Below are 20,299 nucleotides of genomic sequence, written 5' to 3' on the forward strand. Positions count from 1 at the left end.
TCTTCTGTGCTGTTTTTAAGTCCGCATTCATGTCTGATGAAAATCTGTCTTGGTTTCTTATAATAAGAAATCAACAATGCTAGTCATGATAAAAGGTGCCTTGTCATTTATTTGTGTTTTCTGTGCATATGTATGAGGTGACCTCGGTTATATTTTACTTTTTTTTTTTTTTTTTTTTGTGCCAGTGATTGAGCTTTGACTACCAGTCCGCAATGTAGCTCTGTGTCTGCCATCCCTGACTGACCCACCAAGATTTTGGCTAAGTTGCACTGGTGGAACTGGCTTCTGTTTGTGTATTCTGTGCCACGTATCTTGCTGTCATCCCAAAATAGCACAGGGAAGCTGAAGTAGGACATTTCCACTCACAGCTAGGCCTTTACAGTGCCCCTGTGCTACTTTACATAATTTTGGTGCCCTCTTTACTACTGAGGGGACAGGACAGAAAAAAAATCAAATAACTGAGCAGCAGGCCATTGCTAAAGACCTTTTAAGACTGAAATTGCACGCTAATGCCCAAAGTACTGAAACCAGCTGTACACTCTTTGAGTCATTAGTAGTAGTAGCAGCATCTGCTGCTTTTGTTAATAACAACAATAACAGCAAAGTCTTTAAATAGTACAAATAGTGGTTCAAAGATAAAAAGCATACAGTCCTGAATATTTTTGAGACTCCCCTATAAAGTTCTGGCAGCCAGATGTGATTTGTAAGAATCTGTTCGCTTTGTTTGCTAGTGTATTTTCATTCCTGTGGTTTTCTACCTGAATAAAAAGAATATATATGTATATAAAACAAAAAAGAAAAAGTGATTTTCAAGCTCGTGCATTTCCTTAATGCACGATGTTCTTTTCCAGAAGTACCAGTTCTCTTCAAGAAAGAGCTTCGAAATGAAGAAGCTAAAGAAGGAAAGCAAGTCAAACTGACCTGTGAGCTCAGCAAACCTGATACCCCAGTGAAATGGATGAAAGGAGACACTGTTCTTTATGCCAGTGAGAAGTATGAATTTAAGCAGCATGGCACTGTGGCAGAGCTCATTATTCGAGATGTCAAATCAATAGACGCTGGGGACTATACCTGTACCGCTGGGGAACTGAAGACCACTGCTCAGGTGAAAGTAAATGGTAGGCAAGGTTGGATGCATTGCAGCACTTTCTTAATGCATTGTTTTATAGCATTACAGGCTTTTTCTACAAAACAAACAAAACCACAGCACTTCTTTTTGTAGTAGTATCATCTACAAATTAATGCTTAAAATTTAATGGCAATATTGCATACTTGTATGTACCTATACATACATATATTTTATGTAATTTTATGTTATACATCTGGGAGTTTAAATCTGTAACTTCCCACTGAGCCCGAAATAAGTGCAGGGGGTGTGTTTCCTGTACCCTATGTGCCAGAGTTCCTGACCTGTTAGCTATTTTACATGGTTGTGATTAAGACCGGAGTTAGAGTTTGTGACCAGCAGCATAAGAGCATGGGAAGAATGTGAAAATGTAACATGTAAGAGCAGACAGGAATGCACAGCAGTTAGGTCTGGTCCCTAGCAAATTGCAGGTGGCCAACTGATTAATGCTTAGATTCCCAAAGTCCCCCAAACATCCTTTTTAAAGGCCCGCAGATGCCGTCAGTCCTCCCCTATGCCATTAAACAGACAGCTTTAGTAAAAAAGAGTGAGAGCCTCCAAAAGCACTATATGATGGATGAATTAGGGCATAGGTACTGTATCAGAGCCCTGCAGCAACAAGAAATTAATTGGACTAGCAGTTTAGGACTGCTCTGCCCTTTTGAAAAAGGACTGTTTTTAGGGGTGACAGCTATCACGGGGCACTTGTACAGCAAGACAAGGGGGCTTGTCTTGATCCCTGGTTCTGTATTCTAGCTGTGCCTGTCCTTTTTAAACAACCCCTGGAGAACAAGGAAATGGAAGAGGGGAAATCTGTCTCTTTGCGCTGTGAACTCACAAAAGCTGATGCCACTGTGGTGTGGAAGAAGGGAGAAGCCACACTCCAGGCAAGTGCCAAATATGAAATGAAGCAGAAGGGAACAGTGGCAGAGCTGGTGATTCATAATGCAGAGCCAGAAGATGCGGGAAGATACACCTGTGACACTGGAGACCAGCAGACCACAGCCCAAGTCAAAATCCATGGTAGGAATAAGACACCTGCTTGTGACCATTTGTTATTGTTCTTGCCATGGTCCTGCACATTTACAGTGAGTGTTCATGAAAAAAAAGGGATCCATACAAACGAATGGCAGCTCTGGCTGTGTCCATTATGTTATCTGTTTTCTAGGACAATAACTTCATACTAAAACATAACAATCAAATGTCCCTGACCTAATAACAAGGTACCTTTTCTTGCCTCTGAAATAACCGTTCTGCTTTCTTCTTGAGACAGAGGCACTTGCCTGAGCTCTAAGGTAAGAAGGGCCTCAGCCACATGCTTTATTAAAATAATATGCAGTTCTGTTCTGTACTTCTTGAGCAAGTTTTTCATGTATCTGTGACCAACAGCATTTGGGCAGCAGCAGAGTAATTATTTTTATATTTTAATTATTGCAAAATAATTGTTTTTTCCCCCAAAAACTCATTGCATGCTATTGTAAATGCAAGTAGAGTCCTGGAAGTGCAGGTAGGTCAAGGTTTGTTAGCTGTGCCAAGCAAATTTTTTTTCAGCCTTTTAAGTCCCATATGGGGTAACCACTTGGTAGTGATGCTCCTGAAGTAAAATGAGAATGCTTCATTCCTCAGCCGTCTCTGCACTCATCGAACAAGAGCTTAAGAGCCTGGAAGCTCTGGAAGGTGGGACAGCCACCCTGCGCTGCCAGCTGAGCAGAGAGGCCCCCGTGGAGTGGAGGAAGGGGCACACTGTTCTCAGGCCGAGTAACAAGTACAGGATGAGACAAGAGGGCACAGTGGCTGAGCTGCTGATCCATGATGTGGACACAAAGGATGCTGGAGACTATACATGTGTAGTGGGAAGCCAAAAAACCACAGCAGCTTTATCAGTGAATGGTAAAAAGTCAGAAATAACCCAAGAAACTCTGGAATGTTTCTGTCCATCCTTTCCCTCCTCCTTTCTGTACATTCTCTTTCAGCACCTACCTTTATGTCCTGCATCTACTTTTGTCATCTTTCCATTTTTTCATGTTGCTGTGTCACTTCTTTCCCCGATTCCTGTCCACGATCTGTTTTCATTATGCCCCATATTGCATGTGTGTTTGTTGTAATGTCTTCTCAGAGACCCTTCTCAAGTGAAGGGTGCTGACGTGCATGTATGCTTTCCTGAATTAGTATGGAAAAAGATTCCTTGGGGTTTTCTGTTGAGGAGAGTTCATTACTTCTAATGATGAGGATGAGTTTGTCCTTTGTATGTGGGATCCAGATCAAATCTGAGATTGATTTCCACAGAAAGAGTTACTAGAGAGTGGGTTTTACCAGCCACAAAAAAAGGCAGGGTATGATTATGGATGAGGGTGTTAGGATAAGTATTTGATCAATCACAATTCAGCCTCTGACCAGAGGTGCTGGGCAGGGCCCTGGGTTGCGATCCCTTGTTCATTCTGCGTCTCTCAGCCCTGCCAGTCCGCTTCAAAAAAGAGCTGAAGAATGAGGAAGCCACGGAGAGTGGAACAGCCACGCTGCAGTGCGAGCTGAGCAAGGCAGGCAGCTCAGTCGAGTGGAGGAAGGACGGAAAGGTGCTGATGCCAAATGGCAAATACAGAATGAGACAGGAAGGCCGCTTTGCTGAGCTGGTAATCCAAGACCTAGACTTGACCGATGCTGGGAGTTACACCTGCGTGTGTGAAGACCAGAAGACTACAGCTACTTTGAGAGTGAATGGTAAACATTCCATCCATGTTTCTCATTAAGCCCCAAATTTAGTGTGTCTGACAGTGTTTGCTGGTTGTCTGAAGCTTGGTCGGTATGATTTCGAAGAAGTTTTATGGTAGCTCTGTGGAGCCAGAGTCACCCTAGTAAATAATATTCCCTTGTGCTTTTTGAGCTTTGAGACAGCTCAGCAATGTCCTATATTGTTTTCTCTATTTTTTTTCTCTCTGCTCCAGGAGATCTTCCTCCCCCTTAAAACTGTATCCACCTAGCAGTAGTACATTTGATTAAATGAATATGCTGTAGTCCATTAATTCACAGAAAAGCCTAGATCAATTTGATATATTTCTGATTCCATCTCTGTTGGTATTGCATCCTTCAGCCTTGCCTATCCTCTTCCAAGAAGAAATGGTGAACAAGGAAGCTACAGAGGGTGAGGCAGTTGCTTTGCACTGTAAACTGAGCAAATCGGCTCCTGTTGAGTGGAGAAAGGGGAATAAAGTCCTCAAACCAAGTGAAAAATACAAAATAGAGCAGGAAGGCCCCTTTGCGGAGCTGATCATCCAGGATTTGGATTTGACAGATGCTGGTGATTACAGCTGTGTGTGTGGAGATCAACAGACTACGGCTGCTTTGACAATAAATGGTAAAAAGAAATTCCCTACACACATCCTCCCAAGTAAATCTACATAATTCTGAACTCTTCCTCTTTTTCTCCTGTTACATCTGATCTCTATATGCTTTCCATTTCTGTGCCTTGCTGATTTTTTCCTTCTTTTTCTCCTCTGTCTCTTTCTCTCTGCACATCCTCCACCTGATCCCCTCTTGATGTGCTATTTTTCTTCCTCTGTACTATGTTTGAATGACAAGTGTAGTACAAGTCCCAGCTCAACACAATCTCTGAGTCCAGTGTACCTGCTGTTTAAAAATTTTCCCATAGGGATTGTCCTAAAAGTGAGATTAATTTTTACTTTCTTTACTTAGACTGCTACACCTGTTGCTCCTAAGTGATAAAAATTTTCAAAAACATGTGATGCTACATAAGGACTCTTACTGAAAAAAATACTCTTTATTATGCTCCTGCTGTTCCCTGGCCTTTTACATCTAGATTTATTTATTTGTTTATACCAATTTTGTTTTAATTTTCCCAGAAGATATCCTGTATATCTACAGAAAGCCAACAGCATGTTTACAATTGTTTTACTTGAGGAGCTACATTTACAAAAATACAGACAGTGCCATGATCTAAGCACTTCTGTAGAACTGGTGCTTTCCTCCAGGGAAACAAAATGCTCTGGGCCTCATACTGATGTATGGCCCTTTATTTTAATTTTATCCCTTTAATTTTGTGATGCATAAAATAAAGGGTAAATGACTTGTCAAGTTTGTAGAGAAACAACACGGCTTTCAAAACAAATTTTAAAGTGAGAGGACCAAAAAAAAAAAGAGGCTAATTGAAATCTCTTGTGAATTGTTAGAGATTGAACACAATCCTGGAGTGTGAAGAAGGTTTTGTGACTTTAGTGACATGCAGGTTCAGGGAGACAAGGGACAAGAGGCCATGACCTACTGGTCATGGGCCAGGCTTTCTCAGCTTTGATGCTGTGTCTGTATTCCATTTACTCTGCAGTCCTACCCACTCTTTTCACCAAAGAACTGAAAAATACAGAAGCTACAGAAGGTAAAAGTGTCTCTCTGCGCTGTGAGCTGAACAAGGCTGCTGCTAATGTGGAGTGGAAAAAGGGATTGAAGACCCTCAGATCAAGTGACAAGTATAAAATGAAACGAGAAGGTGTCGTTGCTGAGCTTATAATCCAAAATCTAGACACGACGGATGCTGGAAATTATTCCTGTGTGTGTGGAGACCAGCAGACTATGGCAGTTTTAACAGTACATGGTAAAATTAACAAAACAAGACACATCCTAAAATTAACTCTTGTTTTCTCTGTCCGTTTGGGCAGACACTAGGTTATCCTCCTTCCTTCTGCCAGGCCCATACCCACAGCTCACTGATGTCAATGAACTGTTCCTATTGACGTCAGCGTGGCTGGTGTGCATGGCACAAGAGGGGTGTCAAAATACAAGTTCAAAGAAGATAGGCAACCGGGATGGCTGCTACCATTTTAGTGAAAGTTGATCATTTTGTTTTTCCTTTATCAGACTTTCTGTTACGATCAAGCCCATTAAAATGGTTTATGACTTAGTGGTGTTATGGTTTCATCACATTCAGAAAGGTGAGGTAATTCCCTAGAATCTTATTCCCATACTTTATTCCTGGGACAACAAGTTGCTTTTATATACACAGGCCAGTTGTCATTGTATGCAGTTACTCTGCAGTGTAAAGCAAGACCAAACATTCTAAGTGATGATCAGGCTCATTGTAAACTTTGATTTTTACCGCAACTGACATATTTGAAAGAATATTTCAGTTGAAGTGAAAATGCTTGTTTTCCCATCATGTATTGAAATGAACAATTTCATTTCAAACTGACATTTAGAATGAAACTTCAGTGTTTCATTTTTTTAATGTAGAATGTCTTCTCATTTACTTAAGTTTGTGAAAACGTAGTAAATATCCTCCTTTCACTACACTTTAAAACTTCATGTGAGAAAACCAATTTTTTTCAGAAATTTCAAATTAGTTTTTTTCTTTGAAATTTCACAGAAAAAAAAAATGGGTTTTCTACTTCTGTTGGTTTGTGACTGAGTGCATGTAAAATATCTCTATGGATTACTGCAAGCAGTAAAATCCTTTTGCAGTAATTTCATTCCTCATACTGTTTCACAGACACTATTGACAATTTATGTTCTTGTGTTGATAAACCAATTCAAGATAAGAAGGAAAAGGGAAATTAAACATCAGAGTTTAATTTTAACTCTTTGGAGCATTACATCTCACTGCTCATATTGCTGTCTCTCAGCTTTACCTGCGTTTTTCAAAGAAGGTTTGAAAAACAGAGAAGCCACAGATGGTGCAACAGCCACACTGCACTGCGAGCTGAGCAAGGTCGGGGTCCCAGTGGAGTGGAAAAAGGGGGACAAGACACTCAAACCAAGTGATAAGTATAGGATGAGACAAGAAGAGACATCTGCAGAGCTGTTGATCCGAGATCTGGAGGTAGAAGATACCGGAGAATATACATGTGTGTGTGGAGATCAGAAGACCTCAGCTGTCCTGACAGTCCATGGTAAAAAAACAAACAAACAAAACCTTCTCCTCTATGATAGCAGCATTTCAGAGATCCTCCTTTTCTCTGACAGAACTCTTCTCACCCATGTTGATGTTTTGATTCTGCAGCCTTTTCTTGGTTTGCTGCCTGACCGTATTTCATTCTGTCTCCCACTGTCTGTCAGTTAGACACTGATGGCCTTATGGCAGCGTAGAGTTGTGAGAGTTTCTTATCTTAGACCCTTCTGCATGTTGTTAGAGTGAAAAGGCAGATGTTTGTAAGGCCAAAAGCGTCTAGGCATCTAGCAAATCGCTTGTTCTCAGAAGGATTGTACCTTGTGTCTCACTGATGTCAGTGGATTGGAGGAATGTTCATTAAGGGTGCTGAGCTTGTTAGCAAGAGATTTTTGTTCTCTGTTTGGGAGAGAATGGCTGTCTTTTGCAGGACCATGATACATTGTGCTGATTAAATGGCACTTTCAAAAAAACAAACAAATGAACAAAAACCACCACCAACAAGCCATTACTCTGAAGGTTCCAATTTAGAGAGAAGTTAGGCAAAATATGTTCCTGTATCTGCCATGGTGAATAGTGAAAACCTTTGGTTACACCTCCGGTAGCAGCAGTTGACATAGAGTTTGAGTAACTGAAAGGAATGTTTTTATTTAAGGTATATCTTAAGGATGAAGTGCTGGAGACAAACTCTCTTCTCTCAGATTTCTTAGCACGCTTTTACACACTTTTACCTCTTCTTTCTCTCAGTCAAAGGTAGTTCTGCTCTTGCCTTCCTCTGAGCTGACACTTTCTTCCTTGTGCAAGTCACTTCCCTTTTTGCTATGGTGACACACCACAAGGCAACTTGCAGAGTGCTGAAAAAACACCTGTATTCCTCACACTAGAGCCTTTGTGGCCTTGAAAATTATGGCTTAAAGGTGCACCTAAATTTATATTACTTTTTTTTTTTTTTCCTTTTTCTGAACAAGAAACATCATTTAAGGTGTTAGGAAAGGTGTTTCATGTGCAGATCTCCAGCTAGCAGTGCTGTTACCAAGGGCTATGTCTTTCAATAAGAATTCAAGTCATTAATGTTCAAGATAAATGAATTCAGACTGAAATGGGTAGAGAAGACTACTGGAATCAGCAGGGAAATGGCAAGTGTACTCCATAAATTAATGTCAGTTAGTTAGTGCAAGATGACTGCTTACAGAGACTGCATGTTTTGTTTTCCTGTGATAGTGAAGGACAGGCCTCAGGACTTAGTCCTAGGTTCCTCAAGGTCCAGTCAATGATTTTGACGAACTCTGTTTATATTACATTCCTTAGCTTTGCCTACACTGTTCAAAAAAGAGCTCGCCAATATGGAAGCCACAGAAAGTGGGACAGCTGTTCTGCAGTGTGAGTTAACTAAACCCACTCCGGTGGAGTGGAAGAAAGGGCAAGAGGTTCTCAAGCCTAGTGACAAGCACAAAATGAGGCTGAAGGATACCATTGCTGAGCTGACAATCCATAACCTGGAGGAACAAGATGCGGGAGATTACACGTGTGTGTGCGGAGAGAAGACAACTACTGCATCCCTGACAGTGCATGGTAAAATACATAAATTTAATAGGAATTTTTTTTTGTCATCTGTGCACTCATGTAGGATCACAAACAAGTCTTGATTCCATCTATTTAAATTTTTATGACAGCTGTGTCAACCACTGCAAATATCTTTTACTGAAAGTCTGTCACTTGGGAATGATAAATAGCATCACACAGTCTTTTCTGTCTCTGTTCTATCATGTTAATTGAGTTTGGAAGCAGATAATGATGACCTTGGTCATGAATAGCACTTTCAGTATTTCCATTAATTGATTTCTAGGCTTATCACAGAGATTTCTCTTCTTTTTCTTGAATAGAATTGGAAGGTGCTCTGTTATGATAACAGTTGAGAGAGATAGGTGAGGAAGATGCATTGCAGCCTGGAATTCTAATTAACATAGCATTCCTTTTGATTGTTCATCTGATCTTAAGACAGAGCTGTGCAATTTCATGTAAAGCTTGGGGCCAGCTTTCTGTTGTTTATATCTTAAAATGCCTTTAAAACATACGTCCCAGTACTGAAGTCATAGTTCTGCAATCCTGATTTCCAGTTCAGTTTATACATGCTGAAAGGAGTATGTCACAAAGAATAAGGCACGGATGCCCCTAAAATTGTTGTTGTTTGTCTCTTGGGTGCTGTATATTTAAATCAAAACTTTTAGAGATTAAAGGGTTTTAATCCAGTGGAGCAGACAAGATGCAGTATTTCCTCACTTTTAAAGTGCTCTCTCTTCACCTGTGATCTTCAGCCCTTCCTCCGCATTTTAAAAAAGAATTGAAGAATGTGGAAGCCACAGAAAATGGTACAGTCACTTTGTGCTGTGAACTGAACAAGCCTGCAGCCTCTGTGGAATGGAGGAAAGGAGACAGAGTCCTAGAGCCAGATGACAAGTTCTCCATAAGATGTGAGGGCACAATTGCTGAGCTGATGATCCGTGACTTAGATCTGACAGATGCTGGAGATTACACATGCTGTTACGGAGATCAGAAAACTACAGCTGCCGTAAAAGTGAATGGTAAAAAACTCATATAACTAATGAAGTAGATTATTTCGACCAGCTGTTTCTTAAAAACGTGATAGGATCAGCCTAGAAATTGCAGACGTACTCATGAATTTAGCTACGTATGGTTGGACACAGGCATAAAGTCCTGAATACAGTGGTCAACACCAGGCAAAGGTCAGGCATTTCTTGCAAAAAATTCAGTTATTCATCTAGGTTCCACGTCACTTTTTGATGCTCATGTGCAGCAGTAGTTGCTAAAAAAGAAAAGTCATGTTATTCTGATGTTGGTTGATAAAACATTACAATCCCAAAGCTGACAGTATTAGAATTTGGTGATGAGTTATTTTTGATAGTTTTCAATGTGGTGTTAAACATTTTTTGAGAATAATTTCACTGTCAAGTTCTGATCATTAGATCAGAACTTGATCTAATTCTAATTCTAATTCTGATCATGTCAAGTTCTAGATCATTATCTGAGGATAAATCTCATGGAAAACTGAGATTGATGCCTCAGATATGGTTTCATTTATGAACTTTTTCAGTAATGATTTGCACTGCAATAGATCTTAGACACTGCAGTTAGGCTTTGTGTTCCATTGTGCTAGCTGTACCCAAAGTAAGGCAGGACTCAGTCTTGCAGAGTCTGAAGAAATTGACTGGTACGTTTCTCCATTTCATGCCATAGACCATGTCATAGTAAAAAGCTCTGCCTTATGAACAAGGTGTTCTCCAACTTCCCAGAGTCACCATCATATGTTTCTCAAAGGGATTATCAGTTCTAGTTTGATTAGGGAAGGTTTTACTTGTCATATGTGGTCCACAGACCACAGATAAGTAGTCACTTGGATAGCTACTATGGTCATACATTCTTCTCATTTTGAACTCCTCAGCCTTGCCTGCACGCTTCAAGGAAGAGATGAAGAACGAGGAAGCCACAGAAGGTGGAACAGCCACACTACAATGTGAGCTATCTAGGGCTGCCTCTGTGGAGTGGAAAAAGAAACACAAAGTGCTCAAATCAAGTGAAAAATATACTATGAGACAGGAAGGTACCACGGCACAACTACTGATCCATGCTTTAGAAGTCAAGGACGCTGGGGAGTATACCTGTGTCTGTGGAGATGAGAAGACTACTGCAGCATTAACAGTGCACGGTAAAAGAAAAACAAAACAAAAACACACAAACACAGAAATTAGAAATTATACTTTTGTGTGGTGTTTCTCCTGTCTTCCTCTGGAAGCCTCAGTACTGACACACACTGAGTTCTTTCTCTAATCTTGACATCATTAATTCTGTCTGTAATGCATTTATTTATTTATTAATTTTTTATTTATTTATTGTCATTTATTGTGATTTGTATCTAATTCTAACGAGAATTATGGTTCTATGAATTTTACTAACGTTTTACCCATTTTCTTCTCCCTGCTCTTTTTGGTGCATGGCTGTATTGATTTGTTTCACACTGAAGGCTGAAGGATTCCACATGCTTACATTTTTTGTTCTTGTTTACATACTTTTGACTTGGACCAAGAGAGATGGAGTAGCAGGCAGATTTGTACTTCTTAAAAAAGAGTGATCTTAGATTTCAAGTCACGTTAGGATTTCACAGGTTATTATGAATAGTGCAAACAAAACTCGATTTAATGCAACTTTTTTATATAGCTATGACTGACAGTCATGTAGATTTGTATTCTGTTATTGCAGAATACTCAGCATTATGAAATGTGAATGCTTCACAGTCCCCAGTCAAATTCATCTGTAAACTTTCTTTGAAAGAGGAGAACTTTATTTCCACAAGTAATGTAGGAGAGTAGCAAGTAGTTTCAGCCATTTTTCTCACTTTAAAAATCAGTATGAATTGATTTCTTTGCTTCGGTGCCCAGACTTTTTCATCTTGATATTTAACTGTAATGCAACGATGGGTTTAATCATACACTTCCAATTTAGCTGTGGAAAACAGAATTGGAAAGAACATCTACAGGTCATCTAGTCCATCCTTAAGCCTCATGTCATCATCCCTATCTAGCCTGCACTTGAAAACTCTAATGGTGAAGAATCTGCAGTTCCCCTGGGCACTCATTCCACTGCCTAGCTGTCATTACTGATAGAAAGTTCTTCTGAATGCCAACAAAAATCTTTCTTGATCTGTCATATATCCTTACTTCTTTTCCCATGTCCTGTGGACAGGGAGAAATATTATTTTCTTTCTGTGACTTTACATATTTGAAAATTTTTCTCATGTCTCCTCCTGTATTCTCTTTTCTGGACTAAGCAACTTCATTCCTTTCACTCTTTCTTCGCAGGTCATGTTTTCTAGACTTTGGCTCATCTTTGTTACTTTCTGGACCATCTTCAGTTAATCCACATCTTTCTAAAACTGTGGTGGCCAAAAGTGGACTAAAGCGCTCCATCTGAGGCTTTCCAGACTGGAGTAGAATGGAAGGACTTGATGTGTCTTGCATATGAGACTCCATTTTATACATCCTATTACGATGATTCCTTTATTCACATCAGAATTGCGTTTCTTGACTTGTGTTTGTGCTGTGATCTCTTGTAACCTCAAACCTGTCTCTGCAGATCTGCTGCCTATTGTTCAATATCTTGTAGTGGTGTGGCTGATTATTTGCTCCTAAATTCCGTATTTTGCACCTGCTCTTGCTGAATTGCAGCCTATTTTTTTCACCACTGCTTCATGAAGATCTTATTCCTAATCCTGTTTAACAAAGTCCTTTCAGTTTCTCTCCCTTCCCAGCTTGAGATCACCTGCCAAATTAGTAAAAGTGCTCTACATTTTATTGTCTGAGTCACTAATGAAAATGCTGAATGCTACTAGACTCCAGAGTATTGAAGTACTCTGCTCAACTTGTTCTTTCATTGTGACTGTAAATCCTAGTTGATTTTTTTTGACTGGTTTTCCAACTGATAGTGCTTCCTCCTTAGAATTATTTCAGGATAAGAGCTTTAATAAAATCAAGGTGTACAACATACACTGTTTCAATCAGTGAAACTTACTAATTTAACTAAAGAAAAATTACACTGGTCCTCTCCTTCATGAAGAGAATAGCTCTTGGCAAATACGAGTGTATTGCTACAATATTTTTTTCAGAGAATTAAAGTTAACCTAAAATGTCCATTATTCTTTGGATCCTCTCTCTGCCTCTCCCTGTCCTGTCTTTTTTCAAGACAAGCACTGTGGGTGAAATTCAGCTCACTGAGTAAGACTGGTGAGTATTCCTAAATTATTGTTGTTGCCAATGGAGATCTAGTCAACACAGTCAGAGGAAGTCAGGGAGACATCCAGCTTACCTTGTAGCAGATGTTTACCGATAGATGGATAGCAGATAGATCCACTGGCTCCACTGACTTTGTCTGGATATGTCCGGGGAGCTTAGACTCTTGGTTTACATTGTGAGAATTAAGTGCCTGTATTTCAGTCTGTGAGACATTTTCCACCTCTGAATTTCTAATTTTCTGTACTTCTGGAACATCTCCCATTCTCTTTGATTTCTCCAGTGCAACTGTTTATGTCTGATACTGGTTCAGCTTGTTCCTTAAGCATTTCAGGACACTTCATCACACCAAGGTGCTTTTGAGAATATCAAGTTTATTTAAATGTTCTCTAATCCGTTTTTTCCCTATCTCAGTCAGAGTTTCTATTACTTTCTTAGCTATCATTAACCTTTAATATTAAAAAAGAAAAAGGAGGTAAACACTTCAGTTTTCTCTGTGTCATCAACTATCAACTTACATTCCTGAAAGAGAGGTAGACCAACTTGTATCTTGTTGTTTTTCTTCCTTCTAATCTACTTATGGAATATCATTGTATTATTTCTGTTTCTTTCTAGTACAAGCTGGCCATATTTTCTAGGATTTGCATGACAATATTCTGATACAAGAAAGTACCACAAGGCGAACAGAGGATACCAGTCAGTTGCTGGATACAGCTACACAGAATGTACATCTGTGTTTGGAGACATTTGATATCAGCATCATTTTTCAGCTTACCTTTCAGTCCTTCTTTCATATTGGTCTCTGTCCATGACGTGCCAGAGCTCAGGAACGGGGAACTACCCTTGACCCTCGTGAGACATGCAGGGAACCTGACCTTTCTGATTTTGCCTCTATATTCTGTAGTATTTCTTTTACAGTGATCTAAACCACCCATATTTTACAGCTCTCCTGACTTTCAGGACATTGAAGAATTAATGATTTAGGCAGGCTGTCCCTGATGGTACTTGTAGTTGCATAGTCTTTGTAATTATGTCCTTAATATTGTTTTTCCAAAAAGCTTTCTGCTCTCCTAAACCCTGTCCTTTAAATTTGCCTCTACTTGGTCATAATTAACAATTCTTAAATTACTGAAGCTTGCCTTATTTCACACATAATTTCCCCTTTCTTTGCTCCATCATTGCCTGTTCTAAAATCCATGAGCTCTCCTGCTTCATATTGGTGGCTGCCCCATTATCCTCTACATCTGTATTCCCAAATATTTATTTCTTTATGGTTGGAGTCAGGACTTGGAGATCCTCCTCTTATTTTCTTTCATATATACATTCTTTATCCAAAAGTGGTCCCCATCCCTTTCCAAAGACTTAGTAGGCATCGTCCCATCCTACTACTTCCACAGTATATTTTACTATCACATCACCATCCAATCTTATCCTTTAAATGATTCCATTGATTGTTCCAAAAGAGGTGGGTGTTATGATATTCCTGAACCTCCTGGTGTGATGATCTTACAGAAGATATTCACAATGGAGGCATCCTACTTCTTTTTCCTTTTTATTGTTACCCAAGACCTTTCTATATGTCTGTGATTTTGCCCTTCAGCCTCATTCTAACTTTCAAGCTAAGTCTGTAGGCATCCTTAGTGCATAAACCTTTCCATTTTTTCCTTTAGCTTTTTTTCCTAATGTTGGTATAACCTCCTATATAGATCTCCCGGGCTGAATTATACTAAGGAAATTATAGTTTTGGCCATACATGAAGTCTTCCCATTCCTGCTGTTTGTGGCTGTAATACAATTTGGTATCTTCCTTCTGTGCAATGGTTCTCATGTCAGTAATGAAGCATGGACAGATAGCGGTAAACATCAGGTTAATTTTTATTTTTTGGTGGCCAAGAGTTGCATGTCATGAAAATGTTTGCTCCTTTGTTTCTCAGCCCTTCCTGCTCTCTTCAAAGAAGAGTTAAGAGATGAGGAAGCCACTGAGGGTGAAGTAGTCACTCTGCGCTGTGAGCTGACCAAGACTGCCCCAGTGGAATGGAAAAAGGGGCACAGAGTACTCAAACCTAGTGAGAAATACAAAATGAGGCAGAAGGATGCCACTGCAGAACTGGTGATCCATAACCTAGATGAGAGTGACGCTGGTGATTACACCTGTGTGTGTGGGGATAAGCAGTCCACAGCTTCCTTAGCAGTACACGGTAATAACCATTTTCATCTAGATGTACTCATTATCAAGCTTTTGATTCATACTTTTTCCCATGTCCATTGTTTTTTCTGCATTGTTCTTGTCTGACATTGCTTGTCCTGGTAATTAATTTGCATTTTATGATCTAAGGGGAAAGCCTACACCCCATACAAGGTGGCTTCAGGACCTGATCCCTTATGAAACAGAAGAGACCAGGCCCTAAGACATCTCCCTGCTGTTGTTCTAGCTTTTCCCTCTCACAGCTCTGCTCCTCATCTGGAGGCTGCGTTTGCGGCTCCATTTTAACCTTCTGTCATTGCATCCTCAGCACTGCCTGCACGCATCAAGGAAGGCCTGAAGGATGAGGAAGTAACAGAAGGTCGAACAGCCACTCTGCGCTGCGAGCTGACCAAAGTTGCTCAGGCAGAGTGGAGAAAGGGAAGCACTTTGATCAAAGCCAGCGACAAATACAAAATGAGACAGGAGGGCACAGTCATGAAGCTGCTTGTCCATGATGTAGAACTGAAAGATGCTGGAGAATACACTTGTGTGTGTGGAGAACAGGAGACAACAGCTGCCTTGATAGTGAATGGTAAAAAACCCTGTATCTGTATATCTGTACCATTGTGTATTTCTTTACCAGCTCATCACTATTTGTTGTGTGTTCACCTGTGGCTGAATTTTTATGAATTTGTAAGCTGTATTTAAGATCTGGTTGCATCCAGGCTACTTTTCCATCTGTTGCTTTATCTAAAGTCCTAGGATTATTAGGAAAGGAACCTCTTTCCACACTAAAATATTCTTTGTTTCTGTACCTCCTCGTCCCTCCCATCATCTGTGTGACATGTCATTTTAATGTCCTGTGTCCATTTTGTGACCTTCAGCCCTGCCTGCACTTTTCAAAGACGAACTGAAGAACCTGCAGGCCATGGAGAGCCAAACAGCCACTCTGCGCTGTGCGCTGACCAAGGCTGCATCTGTGTCATGGAAGAAAGGAAACAAAATACTCAGAGCAAGTGAAAAATACATCATGCGGCAGGATGATGTCCTTGCTGAGCTGGAAATTCGTGAGCTAGATCTTCAGGATGCAGGAGATTATACCTGTGTGTGTGGAGACCAACACACCACTGCTTCTCTGACAGTGAATGGTAAATTAATCTTGCAGATGAGTATTCATTATTTGTTTCTTTGAAGCATCCTGCTGCTGTATGAGGTGTTCACCTCTCAGCTTTAGGCTTTTTCCTAGGAATTAATTTGCATTCGGAAAATTAGAACTTTTTGTTCTGGCCTCTTAATTTTATCTGATATTCCTGAAAAGGAAGCTGAGGAAGTGACTATTTCATCTTGCCGACTAATGGCTATGCTGCATATTTAAGGTCACAGTGCCTAGAAAATGATCCTGTTAGACTGAGATGTTCTGCTCTCATGGAGGGTAACTGTGTCGTATGTTCTTTAAGTTGCATTTTGAATCCATCCTTTGATGTACTGTACTTTGGCCTTTCAGCTGAGCACTTCTTTTCTCTCTGTCACTGGTGGATTTAGTTTTCCAGGTCATTGTAGCGGTAACCCCAACAGCTAAAGTATCTGACTTGGACAGATTTAAACTTGAATTAATAATTCGTTATGCTGATCACAAATGCAGAGGTTTTAGTTTAAATACATTGTCTATTGACTTTCCATTCCCAGCCTTGCCAGTGGTTTTCAAGGAAGAACTCAAAAATGAAGAAGTCTTGGAAGGAGCATCAGTCTCTCTGCATTGTGAATTAAGCAAAGAAGCTCCAGTGCAGTGGAAAATAGGGTCCAAAGTGCTAAAAGCAAGTGACAAATATCAAATGAGTCAGCATGGCACCACTGCTGAGTTGGTCATTCGTGACCTAGATGTAAAAGATGCTGGAGATTACACCTGTGTTTGTGGTGACCAGAAGACAACAGCAACCTTAACAGTTCATGGTAAAAAGTCATTACTAAAATTAATAAATAGCATTATAGATAGTCATCATTCTGAAATTTGACTATTTCTGACGTGGATCAATAACTTGTCTTGTGTTTGGTTTTGTTTTTTCTTTCTGAGAAAAAAATAGGGCAAATTTTGGGGTCAAATTTGCTTCCCTTTAAAAGGAGAAAGAGATTTTTCTTTCTGTTCAGGATCCCTTTTCTTACATATTTACATTTTCCAGCTCTTTTGCCCCTCACCCCCACAGTTCATTTCAGCCACCTTCAGTCTTTTCCAAAACATGCAGACAGGGGTCTGTCAGGCCCCCTGCTCTACAGAACTGCTCAGAGAAGTGAAGGATGAGGAAACAGAAGGAGAAATCTTGCTGCTGTGTGATCTGGCCACCACTGCTCCTGGGCAGTGGAAGGAAGAGTACCTCAATCTTTAAGGCATGCAGAAAGAGATAAGAGTTCAGAGTCAGTACCCTGACCTAGGTTTGAAGGATGCAGGGGTCTGCACTTCTGTGTGGGGATCAGCAGAGTAAGAACTACTTTGACAGTTAGGTACTAAAAAAACACAGTAACACAGACAGGTTATCAGCAGTTATCCCCTTCTTTATCCTACTAGCTTCCAACAGACCAATACAGAAATACATCCTTGTGTTATCTTATATTCAGCTCTCTTGTCCTTAATGAGTATCTATTTTAATGGAGTAACAGCCCTTGTCTTTGAGGAACTTAATATATCACAGATCCAGTTCTGTCCCCTACAGCTTTTTCCAAAAACTCCTGATTCTTCACTGAGCTTTCCTGAATGATGGATGTTTCTGACATGTTCTGGAAGTGCTCTTTGTATACTGCACAGCTAACAGTAGTTGTGCATGAGGCACATTTGTGGGTAAATGAAAAGAATTTGTTTTCCTGAAGTTTTTTCAATATTTGGTTTTCAATTTTCAAAACGAGGATTAGTAAGAACTTGAAATTCTCCATTTATGTGTAATGACCCTTCAAATTTCAATTTAAAACTAAAAGCAGTTTTCTTTTGAACTCTGGCTGCTTTTGTGGAGATGGGGCTATAAATTTTCAATAAAAACAAAACAGAAAATGACAACATTCTTCTACTAGCCTCCAAATACTGCACCCAGTAGTGTTACTTGTGAGTGCTGTTGACACTTTCAGTATTGTTTTTTCACCATGACAAACAACAGTCAGGTCATTGACTGTTATAGATAAGATTAGATAAGATCTCTTATCTATAGTAAGGATAACTTACTCTGCCTGAAGAAGGATGCTTTCAGGATTTCTGAACTAGGCTATAGCTAAAGTTTAGAATAGGCTGAAAAAGGGAGGTGTAAAGGGAAATAATCCGAAGCATGGAAAAAAAAATTAGTCTTTCAGTTCTGGTTTTCTGATGACCATTTGTCCGTGTTGCATCCTTCAGCTCTGCCACCACTCTTTAAGGAAGAGCTAAAGAACAAGGAAGCAGAAGAAGGTGGAGATGTCACCCTGCACTGCGAGCTCACCAAGGCTGCTCCAGTGGAGTGGCAGAAGGACCAGAGGATTCTCAAAATGAGCAAGAAATACAAAATGAGGCAGGAAGGGACCCGGGCAGAGCTGGTGATTCATGAAATAGCTGAGGAAGATGCAGGAGACTACACCTGTGTGTGCGGAGAGCACCAGACCACAGCTGTCTTAACAGTACAGGGTAAAACTATCCTGACCCCCTATTTCCTAACTAGAAATGTTTATCCTCTGCTAGCAGGTGTTCGATTTTCCATGTCTGTTTGTTCAACCCTATTAGTTGAATTTCCATTTATTTGAAATAGCATTGCCTGTCTTTGGTGACCTTTGATTAGAAAATACTACTCTATATTCTTCTCTGTCATCCTTTTGTCTTTTCCTTTCCTCGATCACAAACCTGCTGTCCTTTTATCTTTCCCTTCTGGTATTCCTTTCCTAGCATATAAAACCACTGTTCTTTTATCTTTCCTTTCCTGCCCTTGTTTCCTAAAACACAATTCTGCTTTTTCTTTCCCTTTCCTTTCTGGCATTCTCAATGCCTAGCATTTGAATGTAGGGTATAATAAGCAGTATCCAGAATAAGGCTGTGTTAGTTATCTCTTCTGTGCTGAGGTATGTTTATATTGGGTTTTGTGCCCATAACAGCTGTCCTAATGCACAGAGATAGGTTAGCACTACGAATCTGGTTTTCTAGGTGGGATGTTTTAATTTAGCTTCACGACTGTGGTGTGAGCCATTAAATTTAAGATCTGAGATATCCAACCTTGTGTCCAAGAGGTGGAATATCCTGTTATCTCTCCTAGTTAATAGAACCACATATGTGAAGTTCACAAAATTAATTTCAAGGACAGAACTTGCAGTGGTTACTAGAATTAAGCAAATGGGGAAAGTATGCTCTGAGGCAGGAGTACAGGCTTGGGATTCAGCATTTGGAGATTTTCTCTGGGGTCAAGAAGCATCTGTGAGCCCTGGCTGAATCTTTTCAAGGGCACCTCAAGGAAGAAGGAACAATGATGAGGAAGGAGTTGTGCCAACAATTAGAGCTCCATGGAACTGCTCTGTAAGAAGGAAAAGACATTACAAAGGCTTGAATTTTGTGAAAGACACTATCACATGTGTGAACTAAGGAGCTCACAGATGATGATCTTGGTTCTTATATGGAAACTGGTAGAAAGCAGGTGTAAATCTCTTGATGACAGTGCAATTCTGCTAGTAGGAAGCCAGCACAAACCAAAATGATTAAGGTATATATTCCCAGTAGGATGTTTTCCTTTCTCTTTCCTCTCTTTGTTGCTGATGCTCTGCCCCTCCATAACCTTCACAACCGTACCCTGTCACTTTCTACTCCCACCCACCCCAGGAGATATCCTCAGTTTGTAATATGTTTAACCTGCATCCTTCAGCTGTGCCTCCATTTTTCCAAGAGGAACTGTCCAACAAGGAAGCAGTAGAAGGTGGAACGGCCACTTTGCACTGTGAGCTCAGCAAGCCATCTGCCCCTGTCCAGTGGAAAAAGGGCCATCGCATCCTCACCTCAGGCAACAAGTACAGCATGAGCCAGGAAGGCTGTGTCGTGGAGCTGGTAGTTCACGATTTAGATTTGAATGATGCTGGAGATTATACCTGTGTGTGTGGAGATGAGACCACTACAGCTGCCTTAACAGTGCATGGTAAAGTAATCCTTGGGACTGAGGTTCTCCAGACCTTAGACCTACCCAAGTCTCTGTTGCTGTGGCCTCTTCCCATTCCTTCTCTGTTTGCTTGGGCTTTTGTGTTCCTTTGGATGTAGCTTATGTGCTTCTTCCTACTGTTGGAATATGGAAAATAGTTTCCTGTTGGTATTTC

General features: G+C 40.3%; 1 protein-coding gene across 20 annotated transcripts in view; it reads left to right on the forward strand.

The window, feature by feature from the left end:
• The window catches only part of OBSCN (obscurin, cytoskeletal calmodulin and titin-interacting RhoGEF), a 185,493-nt gene that overhangs the window by 71,286 nt on the left and 93,908 nt on the right, over positions 1 to 20,299 (forward strand). For 10 of the 20 annotated variants that reach the window (XM_084282486.1, XM_084282500.1, XM_084282501.1 and 7 more), the window contains 16 exons: positions 852 to 1,118; positions 1,883 to 2,149; positions 2,753 to 3,016; positions 3,578 to 3,844; positions 4,215 to 4,478; positions 5,463 to 5,729; positions 6,754 to 7,020; positions 8,325 to 8,588; positions 9,332 to 9,598; positions 10,477 to 10,740; positions 14,751 to 15,014; positions 15,330 to 15,593; positions 15,886 to 16,149; positions 16,688 to 16,951; positions 18,375 to 18,638; positions 19,858 to 20,124. In XM_084282486.1, the coding sequence (XP_084138612.1) occupies positions 852 to 1,118; positions 1,883 to 2,149; positions 2,753 to 3,016; positions 3,578 to 3,844; positions 4,215 to 4,478; positions 5,463 to 5,729; positions 6,754 to 7,020; positions 8,325 to 8,588; positions 9,332 to 9,598; positions 10,477 to 10,740; positions 14,751 to 15,014; positions 15,330 to 15,593; positions 15,886 to 16,149; positions 16,688 to 16,951; positions 18,375 to 18,638; positions 19,858 to 20,124 (4,245 nt within the window). The remainder of the gene's footprint in view (positions 1 to 851; positions 1,119 to 1,882; positions 2,150 to 2,752; positions 3,017 to 3,577; positions 3,845 to 4,214; positions 4,479 to 5,462; positions 5,730 to 6,753; positions 7,021 to 8,324; positions 8,589 to 9,331; positions 9,599 to 10,476; positions 10,741 to 14,750; positions 15,015 to 15,329; positions 15,594 to 15,885; positions 16,150 to 16,687; positions 16,952 to 18,374; positions 18,639 to 19,857; positions 20,125 to 20,299) is intronic. The other 10 variants (XM_084282505.1, XM_084282491.1, XM_084282494.1 and 7 more) reach the window with 5 other exon arrangements.

This window comes from Netta rufina (assembly GCF_964035555.1).
Source record: "Netta rufina genome assembly, chromosome: 2".
In the NCBI taxonomy this organism is placed as follows: Eukaryota; Metazoa; Chordata; class Aves; order Anseriformes; family Anatidae; genus Netta; species Netta rufina.